This window comes from Homalodisca vitripennis, chromosome 4 (genome assembly GCF_021130785.1).
Source record: "Homalodisca vitripennis isolate AUS2020 chromosome 4, UT_GWSS_2.1, whole genome shotgun sequence".
In the NCBI taxonomy this organism is placed as follows: Eukaryota; Metazoa; Arthropoda; class Insecta; order Hemiptera; family Cicadellidae; genus Homalodisca; species Homalodisca vitripennis.
Window position 1 is genome coordinate 172,832,970 of NC_060210.1, and position 18,499 is coordinate 172,851,468.

Sequence of the window (18,499 nt, forward strand, 5' to 3'; positions counted from 1 at the left end):
ATGCCAAGGAAAAACTATTATAATAAACTGTCCGTGGACAGGCACTCCTGCATACTGGGCAACTGTTTCTCCTCTCTAGGCCGCCTTGACATCTCTTGATATAAACTTGCGGTTGAGACACAGAGTACCCGTGCAATAAGTATTTTGATGAGCAGATCTGATGCCAAGGAAAAACTATTATAATAAACTGTCCATAGACAGGCACTCCTGCATACTGGGCAACTGTTTCTCCTCTCTAGGCCGCCTTGACATCTCTTGATATAAACTTGCGGTTGAGACACAGAGTACCCGTGCAATAAGTATTTTGATGAGCAGATCTGATGCCAAGGAAAAACTATTATAATAAACTGTCCATGGACAGGCTATGGCAACAATTCAATTTTCCTTGCATAAATACATAAAAAAATCAATAATAAAGCCATGCAGATCACACAAACTGTACAGCTTGATCTTGTACTTGTGGTGCGTGCCCTTGATGTACTGTCGGAAATAAAGTTGCTCACACTACACAGAGCTTTTTCTGTGGATATTACATAGAAGCCATTTTATTGTAGAAGTAATCAGTAAGAAATTGAATTTTACTGGCTCGGTTAGATGGATCAGAGTACCTTTCAAAATTTAGCCACCGTAAAATTATCAATAACCTATCACGGCTTATAAACTTGGGAAAGCATGTCGAAAACTGTTATTTTTCCAAAAGTCTTGAATACAGGAAAGTTGGACTATTCCCATGTGTATGAATAAAGCTATAAAAATTCTCAATTCGTCAACCATGAGATCTCTCTAACATGTTATTCTAGAAACAGGGGTTGTTGTAGGCCCACAAAACAACTTCAACGCATATTTATTGGTATCCATTACAATACCTTGTAAAAATATAATGTCACTATTACGTTGAAAAAACTTACAGGGATTATATTTTCTGGCACTGGTACTTAAAACTCCCTCTTTTATGACTAAAATATCATATCATACCATTTGGGATATCTTTCCTTCAATGAGGTGGATGATCATCGTAATCAGGGACATATACCTCTGAGTCATCTGTGCTGTATCCCCTGCCATCAAAATCAGAGCTGCCCTGGCCGCGATCATCATCAAAGCTGTCATCACTCACTAATCTTTGTGTACACAAACCACTCAGTCCCGGTGGTAAATCCATAATGATAGAAAATATTCTAAAACACAGTTGCAGTATACAACACAAAACAACAATAACACAAACAAGTGAAATGACACTAACTGAAAACTAAGGGTACAAAAATGAAAAATCAGTATCTACCTACATGTGCACAAACGACATCAGACTTGTTCGTGAACTCACAGTAGACAGAGCAGTTGCAACAACAATGCAATGATGGAAACTGTCGTTACCGTGCGAATCTGGCGGTACAGCCGCAGTCAACATGTCTGTTAATGAACACAAACTGAATGTATTATGTGACAAGATATCTGTAAAACATTTCATGTATAGACAAGACAAGAATGAGGTTGCTGCATGTCGAACCATGGGATTTGACGAAGTGTCATTTACTGCTATCACTCAGTTTGGTGACAGAAAGTTTTTTTTGTCTGCCGGGGAGATGTAAAAATGTCTTCTTTTGTATGATTGTCTGTCTACCTATCTATCGGCAGGATATCTCAAGAATAAAATGAGCTGTAGATTTGAAATTTTGCAGGCAACCTCAGCGAAACCTGTTGAATGACATATGGTGAAGTGCTCCTATCTTGTAATAATTGTGGCGAACACTTATTCTTGCTATAAATTATACACAATACAAAAAATGTATTGCTTAAAAACTTTTTCAAAACTGTTTTGATTGTGCCTTTGTTAGAGTGGGATGAATGGAGCATGAATCTCATATATAGTATGTAGTTCAAAAGTTTTTATTAACTCACACTCTTGTCTGCCTATTAGTAAAAATATTTAATCAATTCCAAACAAACTTATAATCTTGAAGACTTATAATCTTGACATTTGAAGCATAGCTCAGATCTGGATAACAGAGTGATAATATACATTTTACTGCTATACATAATAAACAGTGAAATGTGTGCTTATATAAGTTTTTACATATTCTTAGGATTCCTAGGTGTCCTTAAAACAAAAGAAATCTTCTGTAATCTGAAGATCAATCATGTTTGCTACTAGATAATACACAGTTCTTATTGATATGCATGCTTTTGCAGATGTAAGTGAACTCGGTTTGTGCCGGCTTCTGTATAGAAGATACAAGGAGATGTTATAAATTTACTAAATGTCAAAATTAAAGTTGTCCTCTAAAACATATTCATGAAATTAGCCACAACCAGGTTTAACTGTCTGAGCGTTTAGCACATTCCCTCCCACCAGTTGATGGGGAAAGCAGACTTCTCTGTTCATGTATTTATGTCTGTATAAACAACGTCTTTAGAATGAGTTAACTTTGAAGGCTGAAATTTGGTTTGAAACTTCATCTCTGCAACCTCTATATCAAAATTTAAAACAGTAAACATCCATGCATTCAGAGTGCTCTCCAGGTCAGGATGTTGGCCACTGTGAGGTGTACTTAAAGCCTCCCACTCTGGTGTGTGTTTAATCTTGTAATTATTGTAAAATTTGGAAAAAATTGTACTAAGAATTTCTTTTATAATTTTAATGAACTTTTGTAATGTTTCAGATTTGGAATATGAAATGAAAAGCTCTGTTTATGGACAGCCATTGGCTGTAGACATAATAATGAGTGCAATGAGAAATCATCTGCGTAGAGATGTAGAGCCTGACAGAGCTTTAATGCTGAGCTTTCATGGAAGTCCTGGTACTGGAAAAAATTTTATAGCTCAGATGATTCTCAAGAATATGTTTAGAATGGGAGCGAAATCAGAATACACAATATTTTTTAGAAGCAGCATTGACTTTCCTTTAAAGTCAAAAATAGATGAATACAAAGTAAGCAAAACAGATTTTTTATTATAAATTTCACATTTTTTGTTAACTGTAATAATTTAAACAATCTAAAAGCAAATTTATGTATTATTTTAGAACTATTTTATATGTAAGGATCCAGTGGATAACCAAGTAATAAGTTTTCTAATGCTTAATTCTTGAATACAGTAGGGATCTCTTGAATCATACAAAAAGGTACAAAACAACCTTGTTTTTCTAGATCCATTTATCTGGACGACCTGTTATCATTATCTGTTATTCAAATCAGTGTTACAGAGTAAAGAGATTTCAATATTTTTAAAAAATATTAATTTTTTGGATTTCCAGTGTAATTTGTTTTTCTAATTACATACGTTCAGTATTTGGAATAATTCATATAAACAATAAATAACAATTTTTAACAAATCTTATTTAAGCCTCAGCGTCAGCTACGCCGGCTTTGAAGTGAACTGGTTTTTTTTTTTTAATTAAAGTACAAAGTACATGATTGGACCTCCCTGGGATTTGAACCCGTGATCTCTCAGTCAGAGGGCCGAGACTAAAACCATTAGTCTACGGAAGAGGACATAAATAACAATAGAGCAAGAGCCCGCGATGCTCAGGCATTCGTTATTTCATAAAAGCTGACAACTTGTCAGTATATGAGTACTATACAGGTATAAACGTACCTCGAGTATTGAGCCTGGGTCGCGGTGTCTTCGACAGGTAACAGGTAGTAAAGGTGAGTGAAATCACAGTTTAAATTCGAAATAGTGTAAAGCTCAGTTTTTATACATTTCAACATTAAACAACGATAGAAAGCTGCATGTGCGATGCCGGACACTTAGTATAGTTCCAACCCCCTGCCAGGCACCCCTAAAGTACGATTAATAAAAATAGTACTTTCGTCATATTATAAAACCTGAAATTTATATATGTTATTAGAGGAACTATAAAAAGATGTTTTCTCAGTTCCCAGACATTTTCTATGGTTCCTTCATGCAGCCAGACACCTCAAAAGTTACTCTAGGTGCGAGCGCGAGAGATATACATACAAGCGGGTTAGAGTGAGATGGTACGTAATGTCTACGGCGATCTTTTACTGCGCATCAGCTGTCTTATACTCCGAACATTTGTTTCAATACATATTAGTGTGAAGGATTATGCGTATAATAATATTATATATACATTTTTTTTCTGATGATTCAATTTTACAATAGTTTATGTATTTCTATCTTATATGTATGATAATTTGTTTTATGTTAATTTTAACTCTAAAATAGGTTGCTAGTTTTTATTAATTTTAAAATCTATTCATTTATATATGTTTATTGTAAGTTATCAAAATTGCATGGGTGTATGTTCTTCTTCTTGTATGAATTCCTGTGTGTGTGTGTACTTATGTGGTATAAACTCCTAAGTTATTTATTAATCTTTTATAAACAAACATAAAATAATATGAACTATTAACGTTTCAAAACAAAACTGTAACAAGGATGTGTCTTAAGTGAGAAGAGTAGTACGCCTTACCTACAGGAGACTTGTTACAGTCTAAACAAAACGTACATACTTACACTACACATATATTTCCTCCATTTTTACTTTTATTTTTATTTATTTTTCTTATTATTTATGCTTCAATCTCTATATATTTACAATGTGTCTGTGTCATTTGTTGCATGTTTCCTGAGTGGTTCACGTTTATTGGCTGTATTTTGGTAATTTGTAATGTTCCTAACTTGTGGGCTTCGCTTGGGCTTCTGTCTGCATTTGGAGGTATCAGATTGGTGTTTCAATACCTCCTTTATATGCATGTACAATGTGGTGATATGCTTCTTTGTATACATTCATTTGGCTGTAATTTGTTCAGTTTCTGTGTATACCAATTAAAAATGCATAGCAGTTTATGGAAAAGTCATTCTATGATTAGGCTTCTGGAGGGTTCACTTCTGGATGGTTTATGCCTTCCAGTTGAACCTACACCAGGCACAGCTGATGTGTAACTTATATTCAAGCAATCCTATGGATTGTAAAAAATATAACATTTTTGTATAACAAAATAAAGATTTTAAATTGAAACATTTATATAGTCTGTAAACCAAAAAGACGGTGAGCAGTAACCAGAATAGAATTAATAATAAATGTAGAAGTAAACTTTTAAGAATTTGAGAATAAACTTATACAATCTTCTAGATGACAAATTTACACCAGAGCTTGTAGATTTTTACGTAGTATTTTCATTCAATTTGTTTCGTTTTTCAATTTGTCCATGGCTATCAATGAATTTTTTATTTTCAAAAAAGTGTTTAAATGGTTGACTTTATAGAGTTTTTTTGTAGCTTTTACATGGTAATTGCATTAAATTTGTTTTCATTTTTAAATTTGACCATTTGGCTCTTAAGTGGCCTAGAACCGCCACACACACACAGTATATAAATAAAATGAATTGTATTATAACGTTAACTGTTACACATAGAACATATAGAAAAGCCTATCTGAGATGCAAAAATTGTATCGAAAAGAGTAAAAATTAAAATGTCGGAAATCATTAATGGAATAAAAAACCAATATTAAAATTTAATATATTGCATCTTTGAATTTTTATCTAGTTAATATTTTAGTTTGCAAATGACTCAAGTATAAAAAATGAGGCACTAGAAGCAGAAGAAACAAGTCAAGGTCAAGTGTCAAGACCTCTGTACCTGGCATCTATAATTAGCTCCTGGAATACTTAATTGTAATAGTCACTCAGTGATACACTTTTTAAAACTGCTACGGATTGTGTAGCGAAAATATTGGAAGTTACAGAGAAATGTTTCTGAAAATAATATTTGATACTTAAAAGGAATTGGATGTGGAAAATGATCTATGTAATTGAAGTGTAGCAGTACCTATATCGTGAACATATTGAGTATTATAAGAATGGGGAATATGTGAATCAAATAATTGAGACAAAATGTGCAATGATGTAGATTAAGATAGATTTAATTCAAACAATAAACTGTAAAGAAAATGTCTTTAAATAGAGTAGGGTAGTGTAGATCTTGTTGAAAACCTATTTCTTCTTAACATAAACAATTTTACATAAAAACGGAGCATGAAAAAATATTCTGCTTTTTCCACCCTAAGTAATGTTTCCAAAAGAAAGCAGAGACTAACATAACTACAAAGTTTTTGAAATTTATTTCTCTTTCATTTAAACATAATATGTCAAGTTTTATAATTAGTGCCTAGTATTAAGATTAATACACTTTTACAAAATTTTAAAATTGGTTTGATTTATTTTGTACTATTTCAGAGGGATATTGTACAAAGGATAAAGGATAAGGTTTACGAATGTCATCGTTCTATATTTGTTTTTGATGAGGTAGAAAAAATGCCTAATGGTTTATTAGAAGTCTTAAGTGGTGTTGTAACGATTGGAGTGCACCGAGAATATGATTTCAGGTAAGTAAATTTTTTGCTTCACACAGCAAATCTGTTAAACTCTTAAAATAGTACTTGCTACTTCATAGATAATTAATATATGTTGTATGAAATGTTTTGTTATAACGTGTAGAAACATGTGAAATAGTTAAATAGTTGCTTACCCAACATAATTTTTATTTAGTGTTAAAATAGAAAATGTAATTACTTGAAAATGTTTTTAAGTGTTGTAACTTTTGTATCACTTGGTGAATCATGAAATTTTTAATGTATATCTACAAAATATTATGGTGAACAAATAACTTTATGAGATGTATACATTTCTTTTCTTTATATTTATTTTCAGATGAAATAAAAAATGCATCTTTAAAACTTATTTCAAGTTCGCTTGTTGCAGCTTTAAATAATACTTTAGCTGACAAGATACATCAAATGCATGTACGCAGTTCCATGAAATTAAGAACAAAACTTATCATTGTATATGTGAGATGTGGTTAGTTAGATTGGAGCAGAACATTTTTACTTACAAATATTTACATTTTGATGTCATCCCTTTCAATGTACTCCCCTCCTCAGTCTACACCGATCCACGTGAATTTTTTACTGTGCATAGCAAAGCTGCAGATAATCCAGCCTGTTTATGCTTTCCATCACTTTTTTCTTTTACTGCTTCAATGGTCTCAAATCTTATTCCTTGTAAGCGAGTAGCGTGGATGGTATAAAACAGGGAAGTTGTGTTTGGTTAAAAACGTGTTCACTGACAAACCATGGTAAGTTGGGGCTTGTCCGGTTGGTTTTTCCAAATCCTTCCATTTTCTCTGTACATGTTGGTGTAGAGTAGTCAGGATGCTATTGTAGTAATTATGATTCAATGTTAACACTTCTGGTATACAATTCCTTTAATGTTCGTAAGAACAATCTCCATTGCTTAGAGTTTTGATTTTGTAACTCGTGCTTTTATTGCTATGGGGAACCAGGGGATTTCCAATGCATTGATTAACGTTTCATTTCGGAATCATAAGTAAAAAAATCATGATTCTCACAAGTAATTCAGTTTTCTATGAACTAGAACTTTCTAAGAAGCAAAGAACTGGAAGATTGGTTGTGTTTGCATTGAGAAACTCCTTTCAGCCCAGAACTTACCGGTTGATCAGCCTTACTTCCTTCTTGGCAAAAACCATGAAACAAAAATTTAAATAACCACATAAGGGATTAAACCGTTTAGGTATGCCCACTTGAACATCGGGTCCATTTTTCAATCCATTGTATTATATCATAAATTATTTCACCAAGAAAACCAAGAACTTCAACTTTGGGGATGGTTTTTGCAAAAGCCTCGGTCTTTGGGGGCACAAAATTAAAGTAAGGGAGGCGCAAAGGTCCTTTTAGGACTAAGCGCGGGGACAAACTGTCCTTTTCCCTCAGAAAGGGGGGGAAAAAAAACTTTGGGGTTTCTTCACATTGGTCTAAAGTAGTTCCAGTGTTAGTGATACGTTAGAAGTATTCAATCAAATTCTTGGAATGTTAGATGAATGCAACAAAGGGGAATTGAGTGTTAAGCCGTGGGTACATGCTAGTTAAAATTATCTATGGTGTCCTACAAATAATATGGCTTTTGTGTGAAGGGTTGATTAAATAATGTTAATCATGTATATATATATATATATATATATATATATATATATATATATATATATTTAATCAACCCTTCCTATCATAGCTACGCTATGTGTTGCTCTACTGCGCTTAGAGATTGTGTCAGAGACATCATAGTGCAACTGATGAGACAGTGAGAATGCCAATTCACTCGGATTACACTATATTGTTATATCTTGTAATCTAGTCAAAATTATGTAAATTTTTCGTTTTGAGCTTCTTCGTCATCTACTTTTTTTATTTCTTCAGATGAACATGGCTCCAGATTCCAGAAGTTAAAGTCTGTAAAAGTGTCGGATTCCAGACGCTACACTAGGAGGAGATGAACTGGAGCTAAACTCAACATTAATATATAGCGTGATTTTATTTGGTTATTTTTGGTTTGTTAGATAGCCACTGATATCAGTGGTTAATATGTTTAAAGCCATCCGAATTTATTTGTACAGTGTTTTGTTGTTAACAAAGTCACCCTAGACCTACGCTTCTATTCAATGCCACATACATGGTATCATCTTGATACTCTTGATTTGGCCATTGCTATCTAGACATTGATTGATAATTAAAATATTTCTTGTGAATTAAATTTTGAATGATGTTTACTAAATAATCAAAGTCTTTCTGAAATTTGAAAGTTTATTTTTTAAATGATTTGTTCTAAATTGAAGATATGTAGATCTCACCAATGTGTGTATTCTCTCACTTCTGATTTAAAACAAAATGAAATTTGCTTTAAAAGTTATGTATCTGTAACATTTACAACCTATTAAATATTGAGCTGTCGGTGCTCAAACACTTGTTATAATGAGAATTATAGTTTTGCCATTAGCTAATTAGATAATAGTTGCTGACAATGTGCAATGCGAGGGTTATCCAGAATGTAACCTCTGTTCTGAAGTAAAAAGTATACCAATGAAGGTACCATTTTTCTTAAAATATAACTTTCCTCTATTTTTCTATATAGTCACCTAACAGATTGAAGCACTTCTCATATCTTTGAACAGTCTTTGAAATACCCTCTGCATAAAAATACACCATCTGTGAGCCAACCTATCAGAGCATTTTGAAGCTCTTCGTCATTGCTAATCGCTGATGTGTAAGCCATCACTTCATGTTCAGAAACAGTGTAAGTCGCTAAGAGCCAAATCTGGGCTGTTTGGGGGATGATCAAAATAGATGTAGTTAAAAATAAAAATTAATTTGATTTTGTTATAAAACAAAATAATTAATTGTTACATTAAGATCAGGCTGTAGCAAAACGACCTTGAGTTTTACTCCATAAGAATAATGTTAAACGTCAAAACACTTTTACATACTAATATTTGCACATAGAATTCAATTTTAAAATATAAATAATATGCATCCCAATGAATTTTACTTTTTCTTGTAAAGTGAATAGTTTTTATGTATTTAGTAGATGCAGTACAAAAGAGATTTTTTTCTAAACAACCAATAAGAAATATGAAAACATTTTAAAGCTTTTAGATTCGTGTTAAGTATAAGTTTTAAAATTCTTCTATAACTTTCACTCACAACCACAACTAAGCTCAGCTTTGTTTTATCTGCAAAGTCTGCTCTTAACCTCCTCAGATCAATAGATTTGCACTTAATAATTTTACATAAATAAAATTACAATATTCCCCCTCTGGTAAACCAGAATATATATCATATATGTTTTTTTTTATTTTTCCATTTTCAATCAATGGCAGATCCAGTACTACATTTCAGAGGGAGCCACCCGAGTTTTAGTTTATTATTATTAAATGCAGAGAATATTACAATTCAATAAAATAACAAATTTTAGAAAGAAATATATCTATACTCAAATTTTAGTTTATAAAGTTAATTTTGTTTTTATGGTTTTATTGGTTTTATGGAATAGTTAAGGTTTTTTCCATAAAAATGTCTTTTTTTATTTCATAGGATCCATGGCCCTTCCTCTGGATCCGTCACCGTTTTCAATGTATATAAAATATTCCATATGACCAATAGGCCTGGGTAATCATGTGGATATTATGTACATTTTGTTAAGTGGTCTGTAGAAAACACTAGGCTCTAATTTTAATATGAAATTATTGATTTAATTTATTAAAATAAACTTGATTAGACGTATAAAGGTATTTTACTGTGTAAGTATGCATTTAAATGATTAACTTATGAAATTAATAGACTCACCTCCAGGAAGTCTATTCAGGTTCTGCACTGTAGTGGATGTAAGTTGTAGTCTTTGTAAACCTAAACAAAATGCCTAACTAGAATGATAATGTTTTAAACAGTCGTGTTCATTTACATCTTGCAGGTCGAACATGTACTCCCAAGTACATGCAGGTCTCTAGTGAAGTGTCTCCCAAGAAAGTAGTGTTTTAAAGTGGTAATACCCTAACAAATTATTATTATTTGAACATAAATCTTACCTTGGAACACTTGTAAGTAATCAACATTATATTATTATCAAGAAATAACTTAATCACACAAGCAACTGACACTGCCAATCTTGTAGTCAGTAATCACTTTCAAGAACAAAATAACATTTTCTTATAGCAACTTCATTGTAATAAACTACATTTAATTTTATCCTTAACAAGATTATTTCAAGGAAAGATTAGAGTAAAGCTCATATTTTTAATCTATAAAAAACCATCACCACCAATTGACAAAATATGTATGGGAAGTGACGTCACAGCTCACAGCCAACTCACTGCTGTTAAACACGTCAACCTCCAACACTACACCAATACACCAACAGGTGGCAGACAGACGGAATAAGTGTGTCAAGCGGCTGAGTGTACTGACCTCACCTGCTGACAGTGTGGCTGCTGATAACTGACCTCAGACATCTGCTTGCTACTCACTGCTTGACTCCTAATGCGACCTATAATCCTAAAATTGCCATACTAAACCTCTTTATATAAACATAAAATCTTTCTTGCTGCTCACCATTCAAACTACAGTGAGATACTGATTCAAAATGTCCACAAAGTATCCATGTGGTAACTGTGGCATTGGAGTAAGATTTACTGGAATAAAATGTACAGGTTTATGCAATAACTGGTACCATGCAGGCTGTCAAAATATTTTAGATAAGGTCCTGAAAAAATTAACTCGCCAGGAAATTGGAAAATGGAAATGCACAAACTGCAGTGCTGACAAACAGCCACAGCTATTAAACCAAGTACTCACTGACTCACTCTCTCTAAATAGCTCTGATACCATTCAGGAACTAGAAAACAGTCTCATTGCAAATAATTTTTTAGAAAACTCGAACTGTCAGGAGGATAAATAATTAGAAATGGCAGCAAAAATTGGATCAGCATTAGTAGAAGAAAATGAACTCTTAAAAGAAGAAACACTCAAGCTAAAGACCAAACTGAGCATTATGGAGGAAAAACTTGAAGAAATGGGAAATGAAGAAAAGAAACATCTACATAAAATTGAAAATCTCCTACAACTGAATGCAGATGTTGAAGCTCAGCTCACTAAAGAGAAGAAACTTTGCCAAGAAGCGCAATTTATCTATGAGGAACATGATTTACAACTTAGTCAACTCATTGATAGCTATGTAAAACGAATAACAGAGCTTGAAAAAACTGTTTTAACTCTGCAAAATAAAATTGAAAATCAAGAAACCAAGACTTTTCATGATTCCGAGACACAAACTTCCCCTCCAGCCGAAATAATCAAAGATAGTCCTCCCTCATCCCTCCTATTTGAAATGTCCGGTATCAAAACAAAACTTGATCGGGTGGAGATAGCTATTAATACCCTAGCTATAAATACTTTAACTTCAGGAGACAGACAAACCTGCAGTGAAAAACTGAGTAACATCTTGACAGAGGTAGACCTGACTTCAAGAACCAATCAAACCTGCCAACAAAAACTGGAGAACTCTTTAACAGACATAAGAACACACTCGATTTCAGGAACCAGCCAAACCTGTAATGTAAAACTGTATGCCTTGACAGAATGAAGCCCACACCTGACTTCAGGAACCAGCCAAACCTAGAAACAAAAACTGCAGAGACGAAGAAGGACATGGAAGTCCAAATCTACCCAAGTGGGAGAAACTGCTGCTCTTCAAACAACTGAAGGCGAGAAGGGAAATATGTTCAGTGTATCTCTTCAAATGATAAAAGCTGCCAGTAAATCAAGTGTCTTGTGACTCCAAAAACCTTCCAGCTTAAATGTAAAAATGAAGTTAAGCAACTCACCACTACTGAACTTAAAGTTGAAGAAAAATGATGAAGGTTATGAGGAGTTCTTCCAAGAAAACATTGCATTCTACTTGGAGCACATGAAGAAACACTATGGCTATACTGAAGCTACTGATGACCTATCACAGACCAACCATATGTCTCAGTTCACTTCAACTGAAAATCAGTCACTGGTGCTCCCATTCCCTGCAGATGCTCTACAGGACCAAAACACAACCCATTTTTTAGACCAAAGACAAGTAAAAGAAAGCAAATTCAAAAATTAAAAAAAAGTCAAACTAAAATTTCTGTTCATAAAAACTACAATATGACAGTATTTTACCAGAACATTGAAGGTCTTCGTAACAAAATCGATAGACTAGCTCATCACCTCGAGATTCTTACACCTAGTGTTGTCATAATATTAGCGAACATGGTCTAAAAGAAGAAGAGATCGGAAAAATAAGACTACCAAACTACACTCTATTATCAGCTTTCTGTAGGAAAACCCATGCTAAAGGAGGTGTAGCAATTTACATCAAAAGTACCCTAGAAGTCATGACAGAGCACATAGACACCACATCTTTCTGTGAAGAGCTAATTTGCGAGACTGAACTATGTCATGTAACTATCAACAGTCTACATTTATACATCTTAGGCACTTATAGGTCCCCAAGTGGACAACTTGAAGCTTTTCAAAATATTATGTCACAACTTTTAGAGGACACCAAAGCCTACAGTAAGTTACTCATAATAATAGGTGATGTAAATGTAGATATGCTTAAGGAAACCTCAAAAAACAATCTAATCAATGAAATGCTATTAAGTTTCAATACCACAAGACTGCCCCTCCAAGCTACAAGGATTACCAGCACCACACAGTCCTCTATTGACTGGGTATGTACAAACAGCTTGGAACTTGTTGTACAAGTGGACGTACTAAAAACTGGACTCAGTGACCACAGAGCTCAGCTGTGTACCCTTAACATCCCTACAAAAGAAAAAACTACAGTTTCTGTTACAAGACGCAGTCTCAATGATGACAATATGGTGATGCTAAAATCTCTCTTACAAACACAAAACTGGGACAATGTAAAAAATGTACACCACCTACAAAATGCATATGATGCTTTTTCCACAACCCTGAATGTTATATTGGATATTGCATGCCCCAAAAAGAAAACTAGACCTCGAAAACAAGCCAAGCCAAAATACTTCTTAAATGATGAAGCACAAAGCTTAAAAAGGGACTTTCTGGAGGCTCAGCACAGATTTGAACTGACTGGCTCTACAACAGACAAAACCCAAATGACAACCAGGAAAAGAGCATACGATTTGAAACTAAGAGACATAAAGAGACAGCACATAGTGACATACATCAATCAAGCTCATGACAAGTCCAAAGCAACATGGTAGGTCATAAATGATGAAAAGACAGGAAAGAATGACAATAAACAAAAGTTAGAACTACTTGCTGATGGAAAAAACTTGAAGACCCTCAGGAAATTGCAGATTTCCTGAACAAATTCTTTACAAACATTGTACACAATGCTTTAAGAAAACAATGAAATGACTTTACAATACCAGGATTACCTACATTAACACCCAGCATGAACAGCAAACTTGATGAACTACATCCCACATCAGTAGAAGAGGTGCAAAATGTAATAAAATCTCTGAAATCAAGGCACTCTGCTGGTCTGAATGAAATATCTCCAGGAATCTTGAAATTCTGTTGTGAGGAGCTGTCTGAACCCCTCTCATACCTAATTAACAGATCTTTTTGTCAAGGAATTTTCCCCCAACATCTTAAAACATCCAAAGTTTAACCAAAACATAAGGAGGAAACAAATTGGAAGTAAACAATTACAGACCAATATCAGTCATCTCAACTGTATCCAAACTGTTTGAGAAGATAGCCCTCAAAAGATTATTGGATCACTGCTATGAAAATGAGTTGATGACACCAAACAAACATGGCTTCAGGAAACATAAATCCACAATAACAGCCTTAATAAGACTACTTGAGGAAACTATTGACCATATAGAAGCTGGCAGAATAGCAACAGGTATTATGCTGGACTTTAGCAAGGCCTTCGATTGCCTTGGCCATGACCTTATCCTCACCAAGTTACAATCCCTTGGTATAGTGGGAAAATCAGCAGAATGGGTTCAGAACTACCTGGCCAATCGACATCAGATTGTGGAGCTTTTAAGTCAAGAAAAGGGTATCACCAAAAAAGTTCTATCAACACCTCTACCAATAACAAGAGGGGTACCCCCAAGGTTCTGTTCTGGAGCCAGCTCTCTTTATCCTGACAACAAATGACCTACTAGCATATCTAAGCGACAGTTGTAAGCGGCTTTGTGCACTTGCCTGCTTTGACAAGTGGCACAACCCTTAAGAAAACTCAATGAAGGATGGTGGGAGAGATGTAAATAGTGTAAATACAAATTATACTAGGATTTACTTTTGTAAAAGAGGACCTTTTATGATAATAAAAACTGTTTTTGACTTTTTCCAAACAACATTTACTGCCATGTGCTGCCGTCTCCGATAGGAGACCCATTGTTCCTAAGTGCAATGTGCTGCAGTCTCCGATCGGAGACTCAACCAATGACGTCACATTTTCGAAGAATTTGGTGTCTGAAATTTTTTTTATTGCTGTTTATGGAATTACCTCATAATAAGGTATGATTACCAATTAAAAAAATGTTTAGCATGCCTTGTGAGTTTTAATGTTTTTTTCTAGCAGTGAATGTGTTAAAACAATACTGTATACAAACATGAGTATTTACATAAAATTGTAATACAATATAATATGTATACTTAAGTCCAGGTTGTTTGATAAAATTCGTCCATTGAGTAGATTGGATTGTCCAACAAGAAATTCTTCAGTCTGTTCTTTAGTGTTGCACCAGTTCCCTGTCTGAATTCTTGTGGTAGGTGGTTGAGGATCTTTATATCGGCATATATTGGTTGCTTTGCAAAAAGAGAAGTTCGATGAGCTGGGAGATTGAAGCGGTTTGCATGTCTTGTATTATAGTTGTGAAGGTCGGTTCCTTGGGCTGGTTTTTTGTTTGATGCATAGTGAGCCACCTCAAAAATGTACATTGCATATACAGTCAAGATTTTGAGGTTCTTAAAATGTTCTCGGCAGCTCTCCATAGGTTGTAGGCCTAGTATAGTTCTTACAGACCTCTTTTGCAATATTACAATCCTGTTCATGTTGGTCTTGGTAGTTCCACCCCATGCAGCTATACCATACTTTATGTGGGTTTCACAGAAAGCGTGGTAATTTATTTTTGCTATTTCTGGAGTACCGATTTACGTCATTCTTCGTATTAAAAATATACCAGTGTTCAGTTTGTTGCATACATTGTCAATGTGGGCCGTCAAGGTAAAGGAACTGTCAATGGTAATGCCCAGGAAGCATGCACTCTCTTCCACTTCCACCTCAGGTAATACTGGGTCCTCCCTTCCTCTTCTGCCAAACATAATTAGCTTAGTTTTCTGTGTGTTTATAACTATGTCATTTTTATTGCAGTATTGAGTGGCTAGATTTGTGGCAATAAATGCACTTATCTGAAGTAATTCTGTACTCTCCTTACCCAGCACAAGGGTAGTATCATCAGCGTACATTATGTCAAAATCTGAATCAGTAGAGCTTTTCCTCGGTATTTTCCAACCGGAAGTGATTTTATTGTTTTTTTCTCGATAATTATATATGTATTAATCGGCGTAGAATTAATACCTAAAATCAATGTCCTAACAAAATTATAAGTACCACTTTTACCTCAACCACTCAACCAGTGAAATCCAAAATCGTCAAAACTTGAATCTGTAGAGAGCGTTTCTTCGGTATTTACCGACCGGAAGTGATTTTTTTCTCGATAATTATATAGGTAGTCGAGTACAGTTTAATGATAACAAAAAATCGTCGTCCTAACTCAATCGAAAATACCATGTTTACCTCAATAACAGAAGTCCGAAATAGTGTATGTTCTAATCATTAGAGTTTTTAGGTGCATTTTATTTCCGACCAAAAGTGATTTTTTAAATTTTTTTCCCGATAATTATATACTTGTCTACAGTGTAATGATACAAAAAATCGTCATTATAACTCATTCATAAATACCTCAATCAGTGAAATCCTAAGTAGCCAAACTTCTAATCAGTAGAGTTTTTCCAGTGCATTTTCCGACCGTTAGTTTGATCTGTACATGAGCAACGCTCAAAAATTGCCCTCCTTTTCTAAAGGGTTTTGGCCGTCAGTGGCTCAATGTCCCCGAAGGGGTATTTCATTTTCTCCACAGAATATAGTTGTGTCAATTATACGTTTGAGTGAAGCTTTGTTTTGTTCTTTTTCTTTCTTATCCAGTGAATCCAACATCACTTTGGTGCCTTCTACTCGGCCAGAATCGAACTTCGTAAAGTTTCTGTAGGTATACAAGAAAATTTGTGGTACTAGAATTGCTGTGAGAGTTCAATTTGCTTTTTACATCTTTCCACTTTCTATACGGCGTAGTTACTAAAGCTCCATATTTTTGGTATTTACCTTTTACCAGTGAACTCACTGGCAAATAACACACAAAACGTCCCCCGGATCTCCCGGTTTCGGACCCCCCACCCCGAACGAAATTTCTGGCTACGCTACTGCATGTGGCCTTCTTTCTCTACTTTGCTCTTTGTTTCATCTTCTTCCTTCCTTGTCATTTTTATCAAATTTTAAGCTACATGACTCAGGAATGATTACTGCATCATCATAGGAGGTGATTTAAATGTTAATGTTGATGTTTATAGGCAAGAAAAAACTTTTACAGATGTATCAAATATTCTTACAGAAAATTATTTTCTTGTCCATAAAACTATTTTCTTATTCAGAAAACCTATATACACAGCTATCAGTGAGGTATAAAGTACTGTAGTAAGATTAGCTGATTGTCCAGAAAACCTTGCTACACTAAACTTGATTGTGCTTTATATAATCGGTATAATTATGTTTATTGTAATAACTCTTCCTTTAGAATGATCCCTTTTGAGTAACTATGTTAATTTCAAGTAATTTCATTTTTTGAAAATAAAGAATAACTGTTCTAAAGTATATCTTTTATTCAAACCAATATATTTGTAATAAGCTTGAAATACATACTCGTATTTTGTTTACAGAAAATCTATATTCATATTGCTAAGCAATATTGGAAGTGATATTTTAGTGCGTGAAACTTTAAAGGAAGTGAGATTGAGTGGTAACAGAGAGAACATGGAGGCAGCTAGATTACACAGATTGTTGGCAGCAGTTTCATTTAACAGTGAAGGTGAGTTTTCCCTTATTCCGTTTTGTGGCATTGAAAATATTAGAACTTATTTGTATGTAGTCCATTTTTATTTATATTAGTTATTATGAAATATGTTTTATTTAGTATTTTTAGAATTTTTTCTATTATTTTATCATCCTGAACATCAAAGTTTTGCGTTTGTATTTTTGTCAGGAAGAAAAGGAGAAAGAAAACAGTGCTGTCTCCTCATTTATTTTATCATACTAAACATTAAAGTTTTGCATTTGTATTTTTATCAGGAAGGAAAGAAAGAAAGAAAACAGTGCTGTCTCCTCATTTATTTGATCATACTAAACATTAAAGTTTTGCATTTGTATTTTTATGAGGAAGGAAAGAAAGAAAGAAAACAGTGCTGTCTCCTCATTTATTTTATCACCCTGAACATTGAAGTTCTGCATTTGTATTTTTATCAGGAAGGAAAGAAAGAAAGAAAACAGTGCTGTCTCCTTATTTATTTTATCATCCTGAAAATTAAATTTTTTCATTTGTATTTTTATATCAGGAAGGAAAGAAAGAAAGAAAACAGTGCTGTCTCCTCATTTATTTGATCATACTAAACATTAAAGTTTTGCATTTGTATTTTTATGAGGAAGGAAAGAAAGAAAGAAAACAGTGCTGTCTCCTCATTTATTTTATCACCCTGAACATTGAAGTTCTGCATTTGTATTTTTATCAGGAAGGAAAGAAAGAAAGAAAACAGTGCTGTCTCCTCATTTATTTTATCATAATAAACATTAAAGTTTTGCATTTGTATTTTTATCAGGAAGGAAAGAAATAAAACAGTGCTGTCTCCTCATTTATTTTATCCTGAACATTAAAGTTTTGCATTGTATTTTTATCAGGAAGGAAAGAAAGAAAACAGTGCTGTCTCCTCATTTATTTTATCATCCTGAACATTGAAGTTCTGCATTTGTATTTTTATGAGGAAGGAAAGAAAGAAAGAAAACAGTGCTGTCTCCTTATTTATTTTATCATCCTGAAAATT

The 18,499-nt window shown here is 33.8% G+C and overlaps 1 protein-coding gene across 6 annotated transcripts in view; it reads left to right on the top strand.

The window, feature by feature from the left end:
* LOC124360653 (torsin-like protein) overlaps window positions 1-18,499 on the top strand; it is a 54,807-nt gene that overhangs the window by 14,087 nt on the left and 22,221 nt on the right. For 5 of the 6 annotated variants that reach the window (XR_006922259.1, XM_046814462.1, XM_046814463.1 and 2 more), the window contains exons 2-4: window positions 2,661-2,929; window positions 6,204-6,352; window positions 17,345-17,493. Coding sequence is in view for 5 of the 6 variants with exons in the window: in XM_046814462.1 (XP_046670418.1) it covers window positions 2,661-2,929; window positions 6,204-6,352; window positions 17,345-17,493 (567 nt within the window). In the remaining variant the exon portion in view is untranslated. Of the gene's footprint in view, window positions 1-2,660; window positions 2,930-4,334; window positions 4,682-6,203; window positions 6,353-17,344; window positions 17,494-18,499 lie in introns of those variants that run through there. The other variant, XM_046814465.1, reaches the window with a different exon arrangement.